Source organism: Heterodontus francisci, chromosome 46 (assembly GCF_036365525.1).
Source record: "Heterodontus francisci isolate sHetFra1 chromosome 46, sHetFra1.hap1, whole genome shotgun sequence".
NCBI classification, from domain to species: Eukaryota; Metazoa; Chordata; class Chondrichthyes; order Heterodontiformes; family Heterodontidae; genus Heterodontus; species Heterodontus francisci.
In genome coordinates, this window is record NC_090416.1 from 14,745,723 (window position 1) to 14,763,129 (window position 17,407).

Genomic DNA, 17,407 nt, shown 5'->3' on the forward strand with positions numbered 1-17,407 from the left:
GAGCTGTCTGATTGTGGAAGTAGCAGTTAGTGCAGGAGGCAGGAGTGCGCCATCTGCAGGCAGAGAGTTCGCCTTGCCTCCCCTTCCAGTTCCTTTCCCAATTATCGTAAATCTCTCCTCTGGTTATGCCTTATGCCAGTGGATCACATGCTCTTGGATTTATTAAAGTGTCTTTCGCAAGCACCTCAGAGTTCCATCATAATTGCTTAAGTTGACAGATGTACGGTAGGCCATTCAGCCCATCCTTCCGCCACCCACTCATCGCTGCATTAGACGGTCATCCAAACAATGATCCTTCCAGACTTTAGAAGAGATTTTTCAGACCTGAGCCCACTGCTCATCGGGTTGCCCCATGTCTCGAATCATGTTCTGCATTAACCATTTGCCATTCAGTTTGATCAGTGGGTCGCTCTCTCCCCTCCCAGTCAGAGGGTAATGGGTTCGAGTCCCCACTCTGAAGAATCATGCACAAATTCCAGGCTGACAGATCCCAGTGTCCGTACTAAGGGAGTGCTGCACTGTCAGAGATGCCGTCTTTCAGATGTTACATTAAACCAAAGCCATGTCTGCTCTCTCACGTAGATGAAAAATTACCCCACCATCACAGATTGAAATGCAGAGGCATCTCCACAGTGTTCTGACCAATTTATTTATTTATTTAGAGATACAGCACTGAAACAGGCCCTTCGGCCCACCGAGTCTGTGCTGACCAACAACCACCCATTTATACTAACCCTGCAGTAATTCCATATTCCCTACCACCTACCTACACTAGGGGCAATTTACAACAGCCAATTTACCTATCACCTGCAAGTCTTTGGCGGTGGGAGGAAACCGGAGCACCCGGCGAAAACCCACGCGGTCACAGGGAGAACTTGCAAACTCCTTACAGGCAGTACCCAGAATCGAACCTGGGTCCCTGGAGCTATGAGGCTGCGGTGCTAACCACTGCATAACTGTGCCACCCAATATTTGTCTTTCATCCAACTTCACCAAAACAGTTGAAGGTTGGGGAAGTGCGGTTAGGCTGCTGGGCATGGATTGGGAAGAGGAACTCCCACTAGAGTTTTCCCTCTCACTAGCTAGGGCACTGAGGCCAACTGTAAGACCTCGACTTGCCAAACACCAATCCCTTACAAATGTACCCAGAGTACACCGAACCCATATAACAGCTGGACTGTACCCAAAGTATACCAAACCCATATAACATCTGGACTGTACCCAGAGTATACCGAACCCCTATAACAGCTGGACTGTACCCAGAGTATACCAAACCCATATAACACCTGGATTGTACCCAGAGTATACCGAACCCCTATAACACCTGGACTGTACCCAGAGTATACCGAACCCATATAACACCTGGATTGTACCCAGATTGTACCCAGAGCATTCGCCAGAGCTGGCGGGCAGCCATAAAGACAGGGCTAAATTGTGGCGAGTCGAAGAGACTTAGTAGTTGGCAGGAAAAAAGACAGAGGCGCAAGGGGAGAGCCAACTGTGCAACAGCCCCAACAAACAAATTTCTCTGCAGCACCTGTGGAAGAGCCTGTCACTCCAGAATTGGCCTTTATAGCCACTCCAGGCGCTGCTTCACAAACCACTGACCACCTCCAGGCGCGTATCCATTGTCTCTCGAGATAAGGAGGCCCAAAAGAATACCAAACCCATATAACACCTGGACTCTACCCAGAGTATACCAAATCCGTATAACACCTGGACTGTACCCAGAGTATACCGAACCCCTATAACAGCTGGACTGTACCCAGAGTATACCGAACCATATAACACCTGGATTGTACCCAGAGTATACCAAACCCATATAACACCTGGATTGTACCCAGAGTATACCAAACCCATATAACACCTGGACTGTACCCAGAGTATACCGAACCCATATAACACCTGGATTGTACCCAGAGTATACCAAACCCATATAACACCTGGATTGTACCCAGAGTATACCAAACCCATATAACACCTGGACTGTACCCAGAGTATACCGAACCCCTATAACACCTGGACTGTACCCAGAGTATACCAAACCCATATAACACCTGGACTCTACCCAGAGTATACTGAACCCATATAACACCTGGACAGTACTCACATTTAACAGAATATTTCTATCAACCATACATTACTCACCTACCAAATCCTCCCCCAGCTGCATTTACCTCTCCCGCTAAACCAAATCTCCACCTCCTCCTCCTCAGGTTCTCTGCCAGTACTTCAGCCTCTGCGTCGCTAGGAAGCGCTGTGGTCGAATATAGCCTCATCCCTGCCGCTCGGTGGCGCTGTGGTAGAAATATATCCTCACCCCTGTCGCTTGGTGGCGCTGTCTAGTCAGCTGGAGCTGCCAATTCAGCTGGTCATCCTAGCCTGCTGGTGGCGCTGTGACTGGAGGACCAAAAATGAGCTGGATAGATTGACTGTTGGCGTGTGTTCAATAGCAGTTGCACTGGGATGGGCACCATGCCCAAGGTTTACTTTTTAAAATATATTAAAAATTGCAATCTGCATGTTCCTCCAGTCAACTTTTTAACTTTATAAATAAAGAAAGAACTTGCATTTCTATAGCGCCTTTCATGACTTCAAGATGTCCCAAAGCACTTTACAGCCAATGAACTATTTTCCTAAGTGCATCACTGGTGTAGTTAGGAAATGCAGCAGCCAATTTGCGCATAGAAAGGTTGTGCAAACAGCAATGACTGGATGGTCTGCTGTTTAGTGATGTTGGTTGAGGGACATTGCGGGACATCGGGGAGAACTCCCCTGTTCTTCCAGTTAAGGCATTGGGATCTTTTACACTCACAGTGTAAATAATCCACACTCTCATCCAGTAGATCAACTGGGTTATAACAGTGAAGAGCTGAACAATCTCAATCAGCAAGATCCCAGGTTTGAATCTGATAGCTGGTCTTAGTTGGGGCAGCATCCTAAGGATAGGGAGGCAGGAAAAAACTAATTGGTCAGTATCCCCGCTCCTGATCCCAAAGCAGAACTTCCCATTGATCCTGAAATGGGTGACATATTCAATGGAAATGGATTCCAGTGTTGTACACTTTCTAGAGTCACATGTAAGGAATGACAGCCTGCGTGGGGTACTAGAGGGCAATGAGTGCCCATGGACAGTACCCACGTAAGGGGGGTACGTGCCCACAGGACCAAAAACAAGGGGGCATCACCTTAAAATTAGAGCCAGGCTGTTCAGGGGTAATGTCAGGAAGCAGTTCTTCAGACAAAGTGGAGTGGAAATCTGGAACTTTCTCCCCCAAAAAGCTGTCGAGGCTGGGGGGGGGTCAATTGGAAATTGATAGATTTTTGTCGGGTTAAGGGAGACGAAACCAAGGCGGGGAGCTGGAGTTAAGATGCAGATCAGCCGTGAGCTAATGGAATGATGGGATAGGCTTGAGGGGCTGAACGGCCTCATTCTTTTCTAGAAGTGGTTTGGGGTGGGGGTGGGAGCACATTTAACAGAGAAAGAAAACAGGAAATCTTCGAACGAGAGTGGAGTTTACATAAATACAATGACTGATGTGTTTTGTCCGCCACCCCCCATTCATTCCCAGGACGTGGGCATCACTGATATTTATTGTCCATTTTTAGTTGCCCTGAGAATATGCAATGGCCCTCCCTCTGTTTGATACACTGAAGTGGCTTGCTTGGCTGCTTCGGAAGGCAGTTAAGAGTCAGTGTGGTGACTGGAGTCACATGTAGTCCAGACCTGGTGAAGCCTGCAGGTATCCTTTCCCTTTATACTGGGCATCTCTGATTTAGCTAGGGGTTGACTGATGTCCATGATCGCCCACAGGCCCTGAAGCAGACACTTGAAAAATAAGCGAGAACAAAGCAGTTCAGGTTAAAATTTTAATGCAGTTTTTAGTCTGGATAATGGGACATTCTTGTCTTATTTTTGCACACAAGGAGGAAATTACACGCTGACTGTTGGCCAAGTGGGTATCCAATGAAATGACCAAGGCCACCACATTTCCTTGACCAACCCTCATCGACGCGGGCAAGGAACTTGAAAAGTGGATTTTGGTGCAAGGAACGTGGGATACCCCACGTGGGGGAAGGTCGAGTTGGAGCAAACCCACGCTGGTCATACATACCTGTACTGGTCCGTCTGAACAGGGAGTTTAACATCTGTTAAGAGCACTTACTGCGTTCTGCATGGCAGCGTCAGTCTAGACCATCAGCCGGAAATTCTGACCCTAATGCCAGGCCAGTATGACCAGCAGACGTCCATTGGGAGTGACCTCAGCAAACCCTCTCTCGGATCGGATCGAAAATTTGCGAAGGTCTTTGAAACAAGATGGTTAAGTCTGGCTTCCAAGCACGTCCTTCATTTCGGAGGAGGGAAGGGTTGAGGATAGGGAGGCAATATCGTTTACAAAGTGACCAGGCAGGTTAAGTGCTAGTAAGATAATGGCGTCCACATTTGTACATTGTAGTGGAATCGGTCGGTGACATATGTACCGACATTGTGACTGCAGGCTTCTCCAATGTGTTTATGCAGTGAGGGTCTTTCTTATACATTCAGGCACTTGACCGATATGCATTCCACATAGCAGTTTTAGTCCCATTGGAAACACAAGAAAGGAGAGACAGACAAGGAGGTCCCACTGTAGGTGGGTGGTGTAAAATATTATGCCTCAGCCTTTGACACACAGGGATTATGATAACTGCAAGGCAAGTTTTTGTTTAACGCTGTTGCGGGAATGAGGGAGTGGACCTGTCACTTTTTTCCCCCGCTAGTGGCCATATTTGATGAAAGGGTGCAATTGAACACCGAATGGACGAAGGTGGGATGAAAGTGTGTTTTTAAAAAATCCTGTGGAAAACACAAGAGATTTACACCTTTCTTCGAACTAGCAGCTTTAGTCAAAAGAGACACCCGTCTTCCATTAGGGGTCAACTGCTCACGAGAAGTCTTAATGACCTTTGAACACAAGCCAATCAAAGCAACTGATCCTTTTGACATCCAATGGGCGTATCGAGTGTTAACCTCAGCTCGCTCCAATTGGATGAAGTTATGCATTCAATTGCTGTCGGGTATTCGAAAGCAAATGGCCAAGGAGTACGATCCAAACTTCAGCTGCAGAAGTGTTATATTGGCTAAAGTCTAACTTGCTAGATTGTCAAAAGGATCTGCATTAACATCAAGCGAGAGACATGCCATACAATTGGCACGCAGTGTCAAGGCCCCTAGGCCTCAGCGTTGGATTGCCATGCCATCTGAGGGCATAACAGGATGGGCTCCCTGAGGGTCATGCCAAGACGTCTATCCAGGAAGACCAGGTGCCAAACGCAGGGCTGTATGTATCCTTGCTTGCAATGTGGGTGACGTCTTAGAGCACAGAAAGAGGTCATTCGGACATGGTGCCTGTGCTGGCTCTTAGATACAACTATCCAATGGGTCCCACTCTCCCCTTCCTTCTCCAATAGCCCTGCTAATTTTCCCCTTCAAGTATTTATCCAATTCCCCTTTTGAAAATGACTATTGAATCTGCTTCCACTGCCCTTTCAGGCAGCGCGTTCCAGACCACAACAACTCACTTCTTAAAAAAAAATTCTTCTCATCTTCCCCTCTGGTTCTTTTACTTATCTTAAATCTGTGTCCCTCTGGTTACCGACCCTCCTGCCAGTGGAAACAGTCTTTCCTTATTTCCTCTATCAAAACCCTTCATCATTTTGAACGCCTCGATTAAATCTCCTCTTAACCTTCTCTGCTCTAAGGAGAACAATCCCAGCTTCTCCAATCTTTCCACATAATTGAAGTCCCTCATTCCTCATAACCAAAGGGAGAGTCAAACCCCATGATAGGTTGCATTGAACAGCTGAGAGTTAAACACTGCCTCTTTGTACTGTGTACCAGCTCCTCTAGTCCAATAAAATTCTTAGATTGATTATTTTACACTGTCTCACATCTATAGGTCAAGTCTTGCTTGCTGTTGTGTGGATTGAGGCTATTTACGGGTAAGGAACTGATACAAGAGAGGAATGTGTGCCAAGACAATCTATACAAATATTGCTCTCAAAAGCAGGAAACAAATATTCTGCTCAAACCTCTAAATATGCAGTTTAAATACATTAGTGTTGAAGATTATGAAAAGCAGCATTATGTGGAGATAGTTTCACATGTTATTGGAGAAGGGCGCACTCCAGTTCATAAGGTACACGGGGCCCTTCTGTTCCGAGAGGTATGACATTACGCATGCCCTCCTTATAATCCACAAGAGACAGACAATACAAATAATCGAAAACTAGCAGCTCCCCGTGGCATTGTGTTCGGGTAGCGTGCGATTGGGAGCCTGAGTTATGATGTTAAGTCGCGAAAGTGCCACGGTCTTTGAGCTGACCCTTACCATTCCCGTGGGGACGTGGTCAGACTAGTCAGTGAGGGGATAAGGGTGGAGGGAGGTTTCCATAGATTTGCGGTGACTGGTAAATTTCCCTCGGAGAAAGGCAGAGGGGTCTTTTTAGTATGTGTTCCTGTATCCCTAACACTGAAGTGTTATGCATGGTGTGTGACATCCCAAGTGTGACAGTCGTGCACCAGACACATAGCTGTCTAGCCGTTAACAAACGGTCTCGGGAGTAAAAACATGGCGGGGGATCAAAAGCATTTATGTGATTGGTCGTGGGAGATGCGTTAAGCTTGGCAGGCAGCTGTCTGAATTATTAGCGGAGAAGTTTAAGACAACTTTGGAACGAGGGGGGTAAACGGTTAGTGTATGTGTGAGTAGTTTGGAATCAGAGGCCATTCAGGCCCTCGGGACAGTCCCCCGCCATTTAATGAGACTATGGTTGCTGTGTCGCCTAATTTCACTTCGCTCCGTAATCCCTTGAGACTGTGACGCAAGATCTTTGTGGAGGTGGCGGACGAGGCTGAAGATTGAGACTTACCCTGGCAATTGTTTGCAGGGAGTAGGAGGAGGGGAGAGCTCGAGTTCGGCCAGAACATTGAAATTAATTGGGCCAACCGGGCGCTTGGAATGGCGGACGCAGGGTTGAAGTGCCAACCTGTTGCGAAAATGGAGGGGCAGGGATACGTCTCCTTCTAAAATGTGGGAGCGTCGGGGTGGGTGGGGGGGGGGGGGGGTGCGCGGTGGTCAAACCTCCGCCTCACTCTCTTTTCGGTTTGACACTGTCGGGGACGTTCACCTGGAGAAAGGAACAAGAACGTGGGGACCAGACCAAGAGGAGGACGAAGAATCCGATGACCAGGAGGTTGAGGAAGATGGAGGCTGCCATTACCCCCAGCGTCCCCTCGAGGGACGGGAGGGGCGTGTTCGCCAGCAGCCAAGCACGGCGGCACGACATGTCCGTGATGATGGCCTCCAGTTGACAGTATGTGCCCACGACTGCACAGATGTGGAATAGCTGATGGCTGTGACCTGCATTACACAGATAGACAAATCAGCTGAGAGAGGCCAGATGTTCCGCCTGGCGACAGTTACACACTGATCTGTGCAGGAGGCCATTCAGCCCCTCAAGCACCATTCAATCAGATCATGGCTGATCCTGTATCTTAAAACTCCATTTCTCCACCTTGGTTCCATAACCCTTAATCCCCCTACACCCCAACAAAATCCATCAATCTCAGTTTGGAAATGTCCAATTGACCCCCCCTCCCCCCAATCCTTGTTGGCTTTTCTCAGGGGAGAGAGTTCCAGATTTCCACTCCCCCTTTCTGTGTAGAAGTGCTTCCTGACATCACTCCCTGAACGGCCTGGCTCGGATTTTAAGGTTCTGCCCCCTTGTTCTGGACTCCCCTCCCCCCACCAGAGAAACTAGCTTCTCTCTATCGACCCGATCGAATCCTTTAATCATCTTAAACCCCTCGATTAGATCACCCCTTAATCTTCTATACTCGAGGGAATACAAGTCTAGTCTGCCCTCGTAATTTAACCCTTTTAGCCCCCGGGATCTTTTAAAAAATTTATTCCTGTGATGCGGACATCGCTGGTTGGCCAGCGTTTATTGCCCATCCCTAATTGCCCCTTGAGAAGGTGGTGGTGAGCTGCCTTCTTGAACCGCTGCAGTCCATGTGGGGTAGGTACACCCACAGTGCTGTTAGGGAGGGAGTTCCAGGATTTTGACCCAGCGACAGTGAAGGAACGGCCGATATAGTTCCAAGTCAGGATGGTGTGTGACTTGGAGGGGAACTTGCAGGTGGTGGTGTTCCCATGCATCTGCTGCCCTTGTCCTTCTAGGTGGTAGAGGTCACGGGTGTGGAAAGTGTTGTCTAAGGAGCCTTGGTGCGTTGCTGCAGTGCATCTTGTAGATGGTACACACTGCTGCCACTGTGCGTCGGTGGTGGAGGGAGTGAATGTTTGTCGATGGGGTGCCAATCAAGCGGGCTGCTTTGTCCGGGGTGGTGTCGCGCTTCTTGAGTGTTGTTGGAGCTGCACCCATCCAGGCAAGTGGAGATTATTCCATCACACTCCTGACTTGTGCCTTGTAGATGGTGGACAGGCTTTGGGGAGTCAGGAGGTTAGTTACTCACCACAGAATTCCCAGCCTCTGACCTGCTCTTGCACCTTCCCCAAGGCCAGTTTAGGTCGATGATATCTGAATTCTTTAATCAAAGCACTTATCACTCGCCTTGAAAGGCCATGGTCTGAGCCCCTGTAGACATTGTTGTTGAGGATGTAGGGTTGCCAGCTGTGCTTGGACAGGTTATGTCACACGATCAACCGCCCCACCCAGTCAAACAGCCCTTTTCCTGTAATTTTGTAACCAAAAAAAGGTCAAAGAAAATGAAAGGAAAAAAAATTATGCGAACCGCTGCTCTGATTTTATTAAAAGCAAAATACTGCGGATGCTGGAAATCTGAAACAAAAACAAGAAATGCTGGATTCACTCAGCAGGTCTGGCAGCATCTGTGGAAAGAGATTCCGAAGAAGGGTCACTGACCCGAAACGTTAACTCTGCTTCTCTTTCCACAGATGCTGCCAGACCTGCTGAGTGAATCCAGCCTTTCTTGTTTTTGTTGGCTCTGATTTTATTTCCTGGTTGTTGGAACTTTAGCTCCCGGAGCAAGTCCAGGGACATACCTGGACAGGCGGCAACCCCAAGTCGATGCGGTGCCCCTTTAAAAACTCACCACAGTGGGAATTCTCCCGTCTGACCTGGATGGGGAACTCAGGTCACAAGGAGGTCAAAGGGCAGCTCTGACAGCGATACGCCAATCAGAGCGGTCAAGCAGACAATTACATTTCCAGCCAGCTCCCAATCCAGACACTCACCGATGTAATCGAAGCAGCCAGGAGCCAGGCGTTCCGGGAGGTGAGAGGCAAACAGGAAGCAGGTGAGGAAAGCAAATATCAGGTGGCGGTAGTGCATGGGGACGGCGTCATTGTGGCTGCAGTCTTCACCCCAGCATAACAAGAGCTGTGGAGAGAGGGAAAAAGGGAGAGGGCTGAACCACTCTTAGTTTCTAACTCTGCTGTGCTCTCTCGCAGGAGTAACTCATGGATTCTGACACTACCTGTCCGCCTCAAAGGTCATAAATCTTGCCCCCGTGTTTCCCCCCACCTACGAAACCTCACCTGCCTTTGTCAATTCATCCCCCAATTGTGTCAGTCTCCTCCGATTATAAATTCCTCTGACCATTTTTATCATTGGGAAAACCTATGTAAACATGTCACGCTGCAATTACACCCTCCCCGCCAGGGCTGGTGCTGTTGTTGCTCGGTTTTGCCGGCATTGCAGAGAAAGTGCAGCGTTCCAGCCAACTCTGCCTCCCTGCTTGCTACTTTGCCCTGTCACCCGCAGTGTGCTGTACATGCACAGGAGCCGATGCTGAGACACACACACACACACACACACACACACACACACACACACACACACACACACACACACACACACACACACACACAGGAGCAAGCATCTTTCTCCATTAGCCAGTCAGTTGTTCCCTTACCCTGTAGAAGAGTGGAATGTTGTCAAACAGGAAGGGGTAGCCAAAGGCAGTGATCCGCAGTGTTTTACTCAATTTAGGCTGTTCAATCTCTAGGAACCTGGCAACAAAAACAAAAAAACAGCGAGAAAGACTTTAATAAGGGAGCTTGTGGGGTCATCACTCTCTGCGTCAGACGTAGCTCCTCATTGGGGCAACCTCCTAAAAATAAGAGGTTGAAAAAAGTGAACTGGCTGAATCCAGTTACAGAATCACAGAATGTTTAAGGCACAGAAAGAGGTCACTCGGCCCATCGTGTCTGTGCTGGCCGAAAAATGATCCACCTATTCTAATCCCAACTTCCAGCATTTGGTCTGTAGCCCTGCAGATTACGGCACTTGAGGGGCATATCCAGACCCTTTCAGGCAGTAAGTTCCAGACTCCCACCACCCTCTGGGTGAAAATGTTTTCCTCATCTCCCCCCTAATCTTTCTAACAATCACTTTAAACCTATGCCCCCTCGTCACTGACCTCTCTGCTAATGTAAATAGACCCTTCACCTCCACTCTATCCCGGCCCCTCAAAATTTTGTACATTTCAAATCAAATCTCCCCTCAGCCTTCTCTGTTCCAAGGAGAACAACCCCAGCCTATCCAATCTTTCCTCATAGCTGCATTTTTCCAGTCCTGGCAACATCCTCGTAAATCCCCCTTCCCTCACGAGCGCAATTACATCCTTTCTGTAATGAGGTGACCAGAACTGCACACAGTACTCACGTTGTGGCCTAACCAATGAGTTATACAGTTCCAGCATAACCTCCCTGCTCTTATATTTGACACTTCGGCTAATAAAGGAAAGGATTCCATCTGCCTCCTTAACCACCTTATCGACCTGTCCTGCTACCTTCAGGGATCTGTGGACATTCACTCCAATGTCCCTCACTTCCTCTACACTTCTCAGTATTTTCCCATTAATCGTGTATTCCTTTGCCTTGTTTGACCTCCCCAAATGCATCACCTCACACTTCTCCGGGTTGAATTCCATTTGCCACTTTTCTGCCCATTTGACCAGACCATCAAGATCTTCCTGCAGCCTACAGCTATCCTCCTCACTGTCTACCACACAGCCAATCTTTGGTGTCGTCTGCAAACTTCTTGATCATGCCCCCTACGTTTATGTCCAAATTGTTAATGTATACCACAAAAAAAAAAAGAGCCCTGCGGGACGCCGTTGGAAAGAACCGTCCAGTTGTGAAAACAGCCGTCAACAATTCCCCTTGTCCCTGAAGGATACGGGAACGCCAACCCAGGTGACTGAGTGGAACACCAGTTGCAGGGGAAAGTCCATAAAGTGTAACTAAATATTCCAACAGACACAAACTGATCTACATACATTCTCTGAGGTGTGAAAGTACAAACGATTAAGTGACAGGGGGACACGACAGATGGGGATGAGGGAGAGTAGGGAACATGCTGGGGTTAAGTGGCTTTAACTCATGGCCCACGGGAATAGTCGGAAATGTGACTTGGCTGAGGTGTCTCCTGGGCCCCAGGGCCTTTATATCCTGTGTAGGAATGTGAACGTGAACACGTATTTCCGAGAATAAAGTTTCCGACAAACACACCGCTGACACCAAAAGAACGTTCGATAAACTCAAGTCTGGCCTGCCCCAGCATCACCACGGTAACCGGGCCTACCTGGAGTAACAGGAGAGAGTTGTGCAAACCACAGTGTTGAGGAAAGCCACGTGGATGAAGTAACAATGTAGAATGCTGTTAATCCAGCAGTCAGGCATAACGTAGGCCCTGTATGTGACTGCACATCCTGCAACAGAGAAAGGATGTTGGGATATAGCAAAAATCATTGGGGATGCAAAAATCCCCCACAATTTTGAAATGAAATGCTTAATGTGTTAAACGCGATCCCGAAGCACAGGCTGTTGGAGCCCCATCCTTCCTGCTCTGTGTATTGGCCTCAGTACCACGATTAAATTAATTTTATTCCCCTGGTTTCAGACAGTGCAGAAGTAACATCTATGCCTTGTGGATGTGTCTGATTCTCTGTGAGGGAGTTGAAATACAAGTGGCTTTCTTTCCCAATTGTTCCTTTGGCTTAACTGCAATTTAACAAGCCCTATCTGCCTAAAAAGCATTCCTGTCAGGGTGATGTCGTGGAAAACAAGGAGAGCTTGTATGCTGCGAAATTAATTCGGCACTGTGCTCAATAACAGGCCTGTGAATCAGGCCTTTATCCTCGCAGACAATGCTTCTGTCTTGCTCTCTCACTCCCAGCCAGGCTTGTTTGACTAACAGGAACATCTGGGAGGGGCGTTCATCCCCCCCCAACCACTGTTTATAACACCACAAACTGCCTGGTCTCAATGTCCCGGAGATCGTACTGGTCCCGCTCGATTACCAACACGAGGTGTGACGAGAGTCAGATAGAGAGAGAGAGAGAGAGAGAACGCTGGGGACTGTCAGGGAACAGCCTACTCCTTGTTGTAAGCTTGTCGGACAACGTCTCGGTTTTTAAAATTCTCATCCTCGTGCCCAAATCCCTCCCTCAGTCCCTCCCCCCTCCCGGTAACCTCCTCTAGCCTTGCAACCCTCCAAGATGTCTGTGCTCTGCCAATTCCAGCCTCTTGCGCACCCCCCCCCACCGCGATTCCCATCGCTCCACCATTGGGGGCCGTGCCTTCAGCTGCCCTGAGCTCTGAGCCCTGGGATTCTCACGTACCCAAGCTGTAGAGGCTGAGAACCCCATAGTCGAAGAAGTAACAGACGTGCCGGACATGGGCGGACATGGTACTAAAGGTGTGGGCGCAGCTGGAGATGAGAGGGTAGAGGCAGATGAACAGCATGTAGACAAATAGCGGCCATGAATATGCTTCATTGTAAAAGTCCACAGTGTGCGAGAAGACGAGGAACTTCCACAGAAAGTACCTGCAGGAAAGAAGAAAAAAGGTTGAGAGCCGGGGGAGTAGATAAGTGAGACGACCGCCAACCATCGAGCTCCTCGGAGTAGGCGGGCGTGGCACTTAACAACCATCCCGAGACATGCGAATATTGGCACTCGCTCCGCTCTGGTCCGGTCTGCCAGGTGGGGTCCAATCTCGGGTCACGTTCCACGGAACTCACAGCAAGCGCCCGCCGGACCAATCCTGGGTGGGGTGTCGGGTTGCCCATTTCAACGGGGTGGCGTTCGGGCATTGGAACCGGCCTCAGCGCCCAGCGCCAGTTGGAATCATGCCACCGGGTTATTTCCTCGACTGCTGCCCGCGGGCCCCTACCGGAAACCCCACCCCCCTCCCCCGCTCACGTGCGGCATAAACACCAGCACGGAGCAGATGGGCCGAATGGCTTCTCTCTGTGTGCCGGAGATACTGCGCAAGAGGGAACTTACATCTGTAACATGGTGAGCCAGCGGACTGCAGCCCCACTTAGACCAAATACATACCATGCAGGGAGGAAGTGGGTCCAAATGTTAAGAGTCTCATTGGTCATTTGAAAGGTGCTGAGAAGACAGTCGACAGCGGAGCTTCTGGGCGGACGGTAGCCGGAGATGATGCTATCTTCACGGAAGATCTAGACCACCCAGAAACACAAAGCAAAAGAAAGAACTTGCATCTCTATGGCGCCTTGCCCCACTGCAGGTCACCCCCAACGCGCGTTACAGCCAATGAAGCAAGGTCACTGTTGTCATGCAGGAAACACAGCAGCCAATTTGCGCACAGCAAGATCCCACAAACAGCAATGTGATAATGACCAAGATTATCTGTTTTTTCAGCGATGTTGGTTGAGGGATAAATATTGGCCCCAGGACGCCGGGGAGAACTCCACCCCCCCTTCTCCCCCACTATTCTTCTGCCAATAGTGTGGGATCTTTTACATCCACCTGCGAAGGGCAGACGGGGCCTTCGGTTTAACGTCTCATCCCGAAAGACGGCACCTCTGACAGTGCAGCACTCCCTCAGTGGTCTGGATTATGGGCTTGAGTCTCTGGGTGGGGAGTCAAACCCACCACCTTCTGACCCAGAGGCGAGGGAGCGACCCCACTGAGCCATGGCCAACACCAAGAGAGAGAGAGATGAGGTGAGTTGAGGGAGGATCCCGCAAATCTCAAGAGTACATTCCAAGTTCCTCCATTTGGAGTCAATCCTGCGCTTGCACGTAAAGGTGCCGTAGGAAAGGGGGGAGATGTTGGGGGTGACTGAGGAGTGGACCAGGGTGTGGCAGTGGGAATGATCCCTTCAGAATGCTGACGGGAGGGTGGGGAGAATCCTCAGTTGAGGAAAGAGGACGGCATATCGGAATGCTAATGTGGAATGTTGCACCGTCCTAACTGATGTGACAGAGATGGAGAAACTGGGAGAATGGAATAGAGTCCTTCCAAGAAGTGGGATTGAGAAGTGTAGTCAAGGTAGCTGTGGGAGTCAGTGGACTTGTAATGTTAATTTTTAACCTGATATCAGGAAGGGTTCAGATGAATAATATTTGAGAGTTTTTTTTTTAAAATGAAGGACTTTTACTTTCCTACAGTCTATGGTGATTTGTGTTATAATATAAAATATATACACGCGCACACACACAGGACTGGTGCTAGAATTGGGAAGAAGACAGGTATTTTAGAAACCTCCCATACAGTGTCACCAAGTGGCCAGAGTCTGAAACTACACCGTGACCATTTACATAGCAAAATTGATTGGGAAATGTTGACATAGCAATGTAGCCTTGGACATGATGTCATACAAGTATGACCAAAATCTGTGACAACAGGAAGTAAAGATGCTGGAGAGGAAGTGGCTGTCCTGTGCAGGATTCCGGTTGATTATTGCAGAAGTATAACAGACATCGTGGTGACAACAGGGGTGACTCGCCTACTAGCACGGGTTGAACTCCCCGTGCTCTGAGAATGCGGTCAAGACATCAGTTACGTTGGACTTACTCTGGGGACTTGGTGATTGTTTAAGAGCTGGGGCAGTTTGACTGATAACATCTCGGAGTCCTCTTCGCGGACAAAATAATGCACTGCCCTGGTTTTCTGCAGGTGTCCGGGATTGGAGGATCAATGTAGTGCAGGCTGGATCCCTCCTCACCTTCTTTTCCTCAATTCCATTGTGGGTCCAGTACCTCTCTGCAGGAAACACATTAAAGGCTGGCTTAGAACATGAGGAAATTCCATTAATGACACAACAACAACTTGCATTTATATAGCCACTTTAATGTAGTGCAACATCCCAAGGCTCTTCACAGGAACGTTATCAAGCAACATTTGACCCTGGGCTACACAAGGAGATATTAGGGGCAGGCGACCAAAATCTTGGTCAAAGAGGTCGGTTTTAAGGAGCGTCTTAAAGGAGGAGAGAGAGAGGCTGAGAGGTTTAGGGAGGGAATTCCAGAGCTCCCAGGCAGCTGAAGGCACGGCCGCCAATGGTGGAGCGATGGGAATGTCCATGAGTCTCCTCCCACTCTAATGACTTCTTCCCAGCTTGCCTGCTCTTCCTTCCCCCTCTGGAATGCATCAAGCCTCCCCTTAAATACTCCCTGCGGTAGCACAACCTACAGTCCTGCTAAATTCTTTCCTTGATCTGTTAGGGACTGTCTTACCTTTACACCCCCTTGTTCCAGACTCACCCACACGTGCACACAATTGCTCCAGGACCCCCGATCGAGCTCCTTCAGAATTCAAAAGAGCTTTATCGAGTCTCCTCTCACTCTGCTCCCTTTCCTGGGGAAAGGTTTCCCAGTCTGCTCAATCTTTTATTTATTTAGAGATACAGCACTGAAACAGGCCCTTCGGCCCACCGAGTCTGTGCCGACCATCAACCACCCCTTTATACTAATCCTATTTTCCTACCACATCCCCACCTTCCCTATATTCCCCTACCTATACTAGGGGCAATTTATAATGGTCAATTTACCTAACAACCTGCAAGTCTTTGGCTGTGGGAGGAAACCGGAGCACCCGGAGGAAACCCACGCGGTCACAGGGAGAACTTGCAAACTCCGCACAGGCAGACCCGGAATCGAACCCGGGTCGCTGGAGCTGTGAGGCTGCGCCACCCTTTCCTGTACCATCTCCATCTTTCCCGTACCTTCTCCATCTTTCCTGTAACTTCTCCATTGCTTCAATATCCTTTTGATAATGTTGGAGAGCAGAACGGCAGACAATACTCGGAGTGCGGTCTAACCAAGGAGCTGCGTCAGTTTAACATTACCCTCCTTGCTTTGTAAATGAACCTCAGTATTTTGCTTGTACTCTATCAGTGATTTTTAACGGTTGATGTGCCTGCGTTCCCTGACTCCTTTGCTTCGTCGCCCCCAGTTAAGTCTGAAACTGCTAAAGGGTAAACAGCCTTTTAATTCCTCCTGCCAAAATGAACCCAGTCACACTTGGCGACGCTGAATTTCTCTTGCTCCCCCGTACCCAGCAACTTTGCAGGCCTGCCTATCTCTCGCTGTGCCCCATCCAGTCTGGCATCCCTCCAATTTCAGAGGCCTAACAGCAGTGGTCCCTATGGGAGCATCACTTCCCACCAGTGTTCTGTTTACATCGCCATCTTCCCGTCCATTCTGCTAGCTGGACCCCTGACCTCACCTTCCCCTCCCCTCCCCTCCCACACACTCCATGTCATAGCACTTCCATCTGCTCCCCCTACACACAATGTTCAGAAGTTGTAGCAAGATTTCCAATACTAAGACTCTGTTTTTCGACCAAAAAAACCCTGAACTTGTTTGCTCCGAAAACAGAACACACACTGTGCAAAAGTTCCCGTACAATGTGTCTTGCCAAGGAAGATAAAAGTTTGAAAGATAGTTACAACTTGCTTGTTGCTGGTCTTTTTTGCTCGGGGGGAGAATCAAAGTGACTTTTTATCCCCACAGGGTTTGAAAGAGATTCGCTGGGAAGCTCCCCAACCTGTTGTGCAGTGTTTACTCCGGACGGCTTTGCCCCTGAGTGTTGAGCCTGTTCATGATGCTTGCCTGCCTTCACCGCAGTCTCTCCCTCTTTGCCTGCCTCCCTTTTGCTTTCTCCTGGATTTGTAGCTGGAGGCAGTCTCCGCCCCATTGCAGCGGCCTGATTGGCGGAAGGGTAAAGAAAGGGGCCCCTTGTTTTCCGAGAATCAGCCGAAGAAGAAGGCTGCCATTTAAAGGGACAGCGCACACATTCTGCAGCACTGCCCCTGCCGTTTAAAGGGACAGCGCACACGTTCTGCAGGGCTGCCCCTGCCGTTTAAAGGGACAGCGCACACGTTCTGCAGCGCTGCCCCTGCCGTTTAAAGGGACAGCGCCCACATTCTGCAGCACTGCCCCTGCTGTTTAAAGGGACAGCGCCCACATTCTGCAGCACTGCCCCTGCTGTTTAAAGGGACAGCGCCCACATCCTGCAGCACTGCCCCTGCCGTTTCAAGAGCACAACACCTCTACTCGACAAGGCTGTGTCAACAATTTAAATGGAGCATATTCCCTCTCGACAGAACCTGACAAGTGCCAT

General features: G+C 49.2%; 1 protein-coding gene across 5 annotated transcripts; it reads right to left on the bottom strand.

Moving 5' to 3' along the window:
- Positions 1-3,856: 3,856 nt before the first annotated feature.
- On the bottom strand, positions 3,857-16,972 carry paqr6 (progestin and adipoQ receptor family member VI). 5 transcript variants are annotated; one of them, XM_068022912.1, is made up of 8 exons: positions 16,897-16,972; positions 14,858-15,046; positions 13,370-13,497; positions 12,650-12,855; positions 11,611-11,737; positions 9,938-10,034; positions 9,258-9,402; positions 3,857-7,403 (listed from the first exon to the last, which is right to left on the bottom strand). In XM_068022912.1, exons 2-8 carry the CDS (start codon positions 14,906-14,908, stop codon positions 7,132-7,134), a joined length of 1,026 nt encoding a protein of 341 aa, XP_067879013.1. In that variant the 5' UTR covers positions 14,909-15,046; positions 16,897-16,972; the 3' UTR covers positions 3,857-7,131. The 5 variants fall into 5 exon arrangements, with proteins under 5 accessions (XP_067879013.1, XP_067879010.1, XP_067879012.1 ...); XM_068022909.1 differs by having other exon boundaries at positions 16,832-16,966; XM_068022911.1 differs by having other exon boundaries at positions 16,741-16,966.
- Positions 16,973-17,407: the final 435 nt, after the last annotated feature.

What these genes read in the sequence shown, in the direction of transcription:
- paqr6 (XM_068022912.1), bottom strand. Translation starts at nt 14,908, where the DNA reads ATGTTATCAGTCAAACTGCCCCAGCTCTTAAACAATCACCAAGTCCCC. An exon ending in TCTCAGCCTCTACAGCTTGG is followed by an intron (nt 11,738 to 12,649) that starts GTACGTGAGAAT and finishes TCTCTGTTGCAG; the next exon opens with GATGTGCAGTCACATACAGG. An exon ending in ACTCTCTCCTGTTACTCCAG is followed by an intron (nt 10,035 to 11,610) that starts GTAGGCCCGGTT and finishes TTTTGTTGCCAG; the next exon opens with GTTCCTAGAGATTGAACAGC.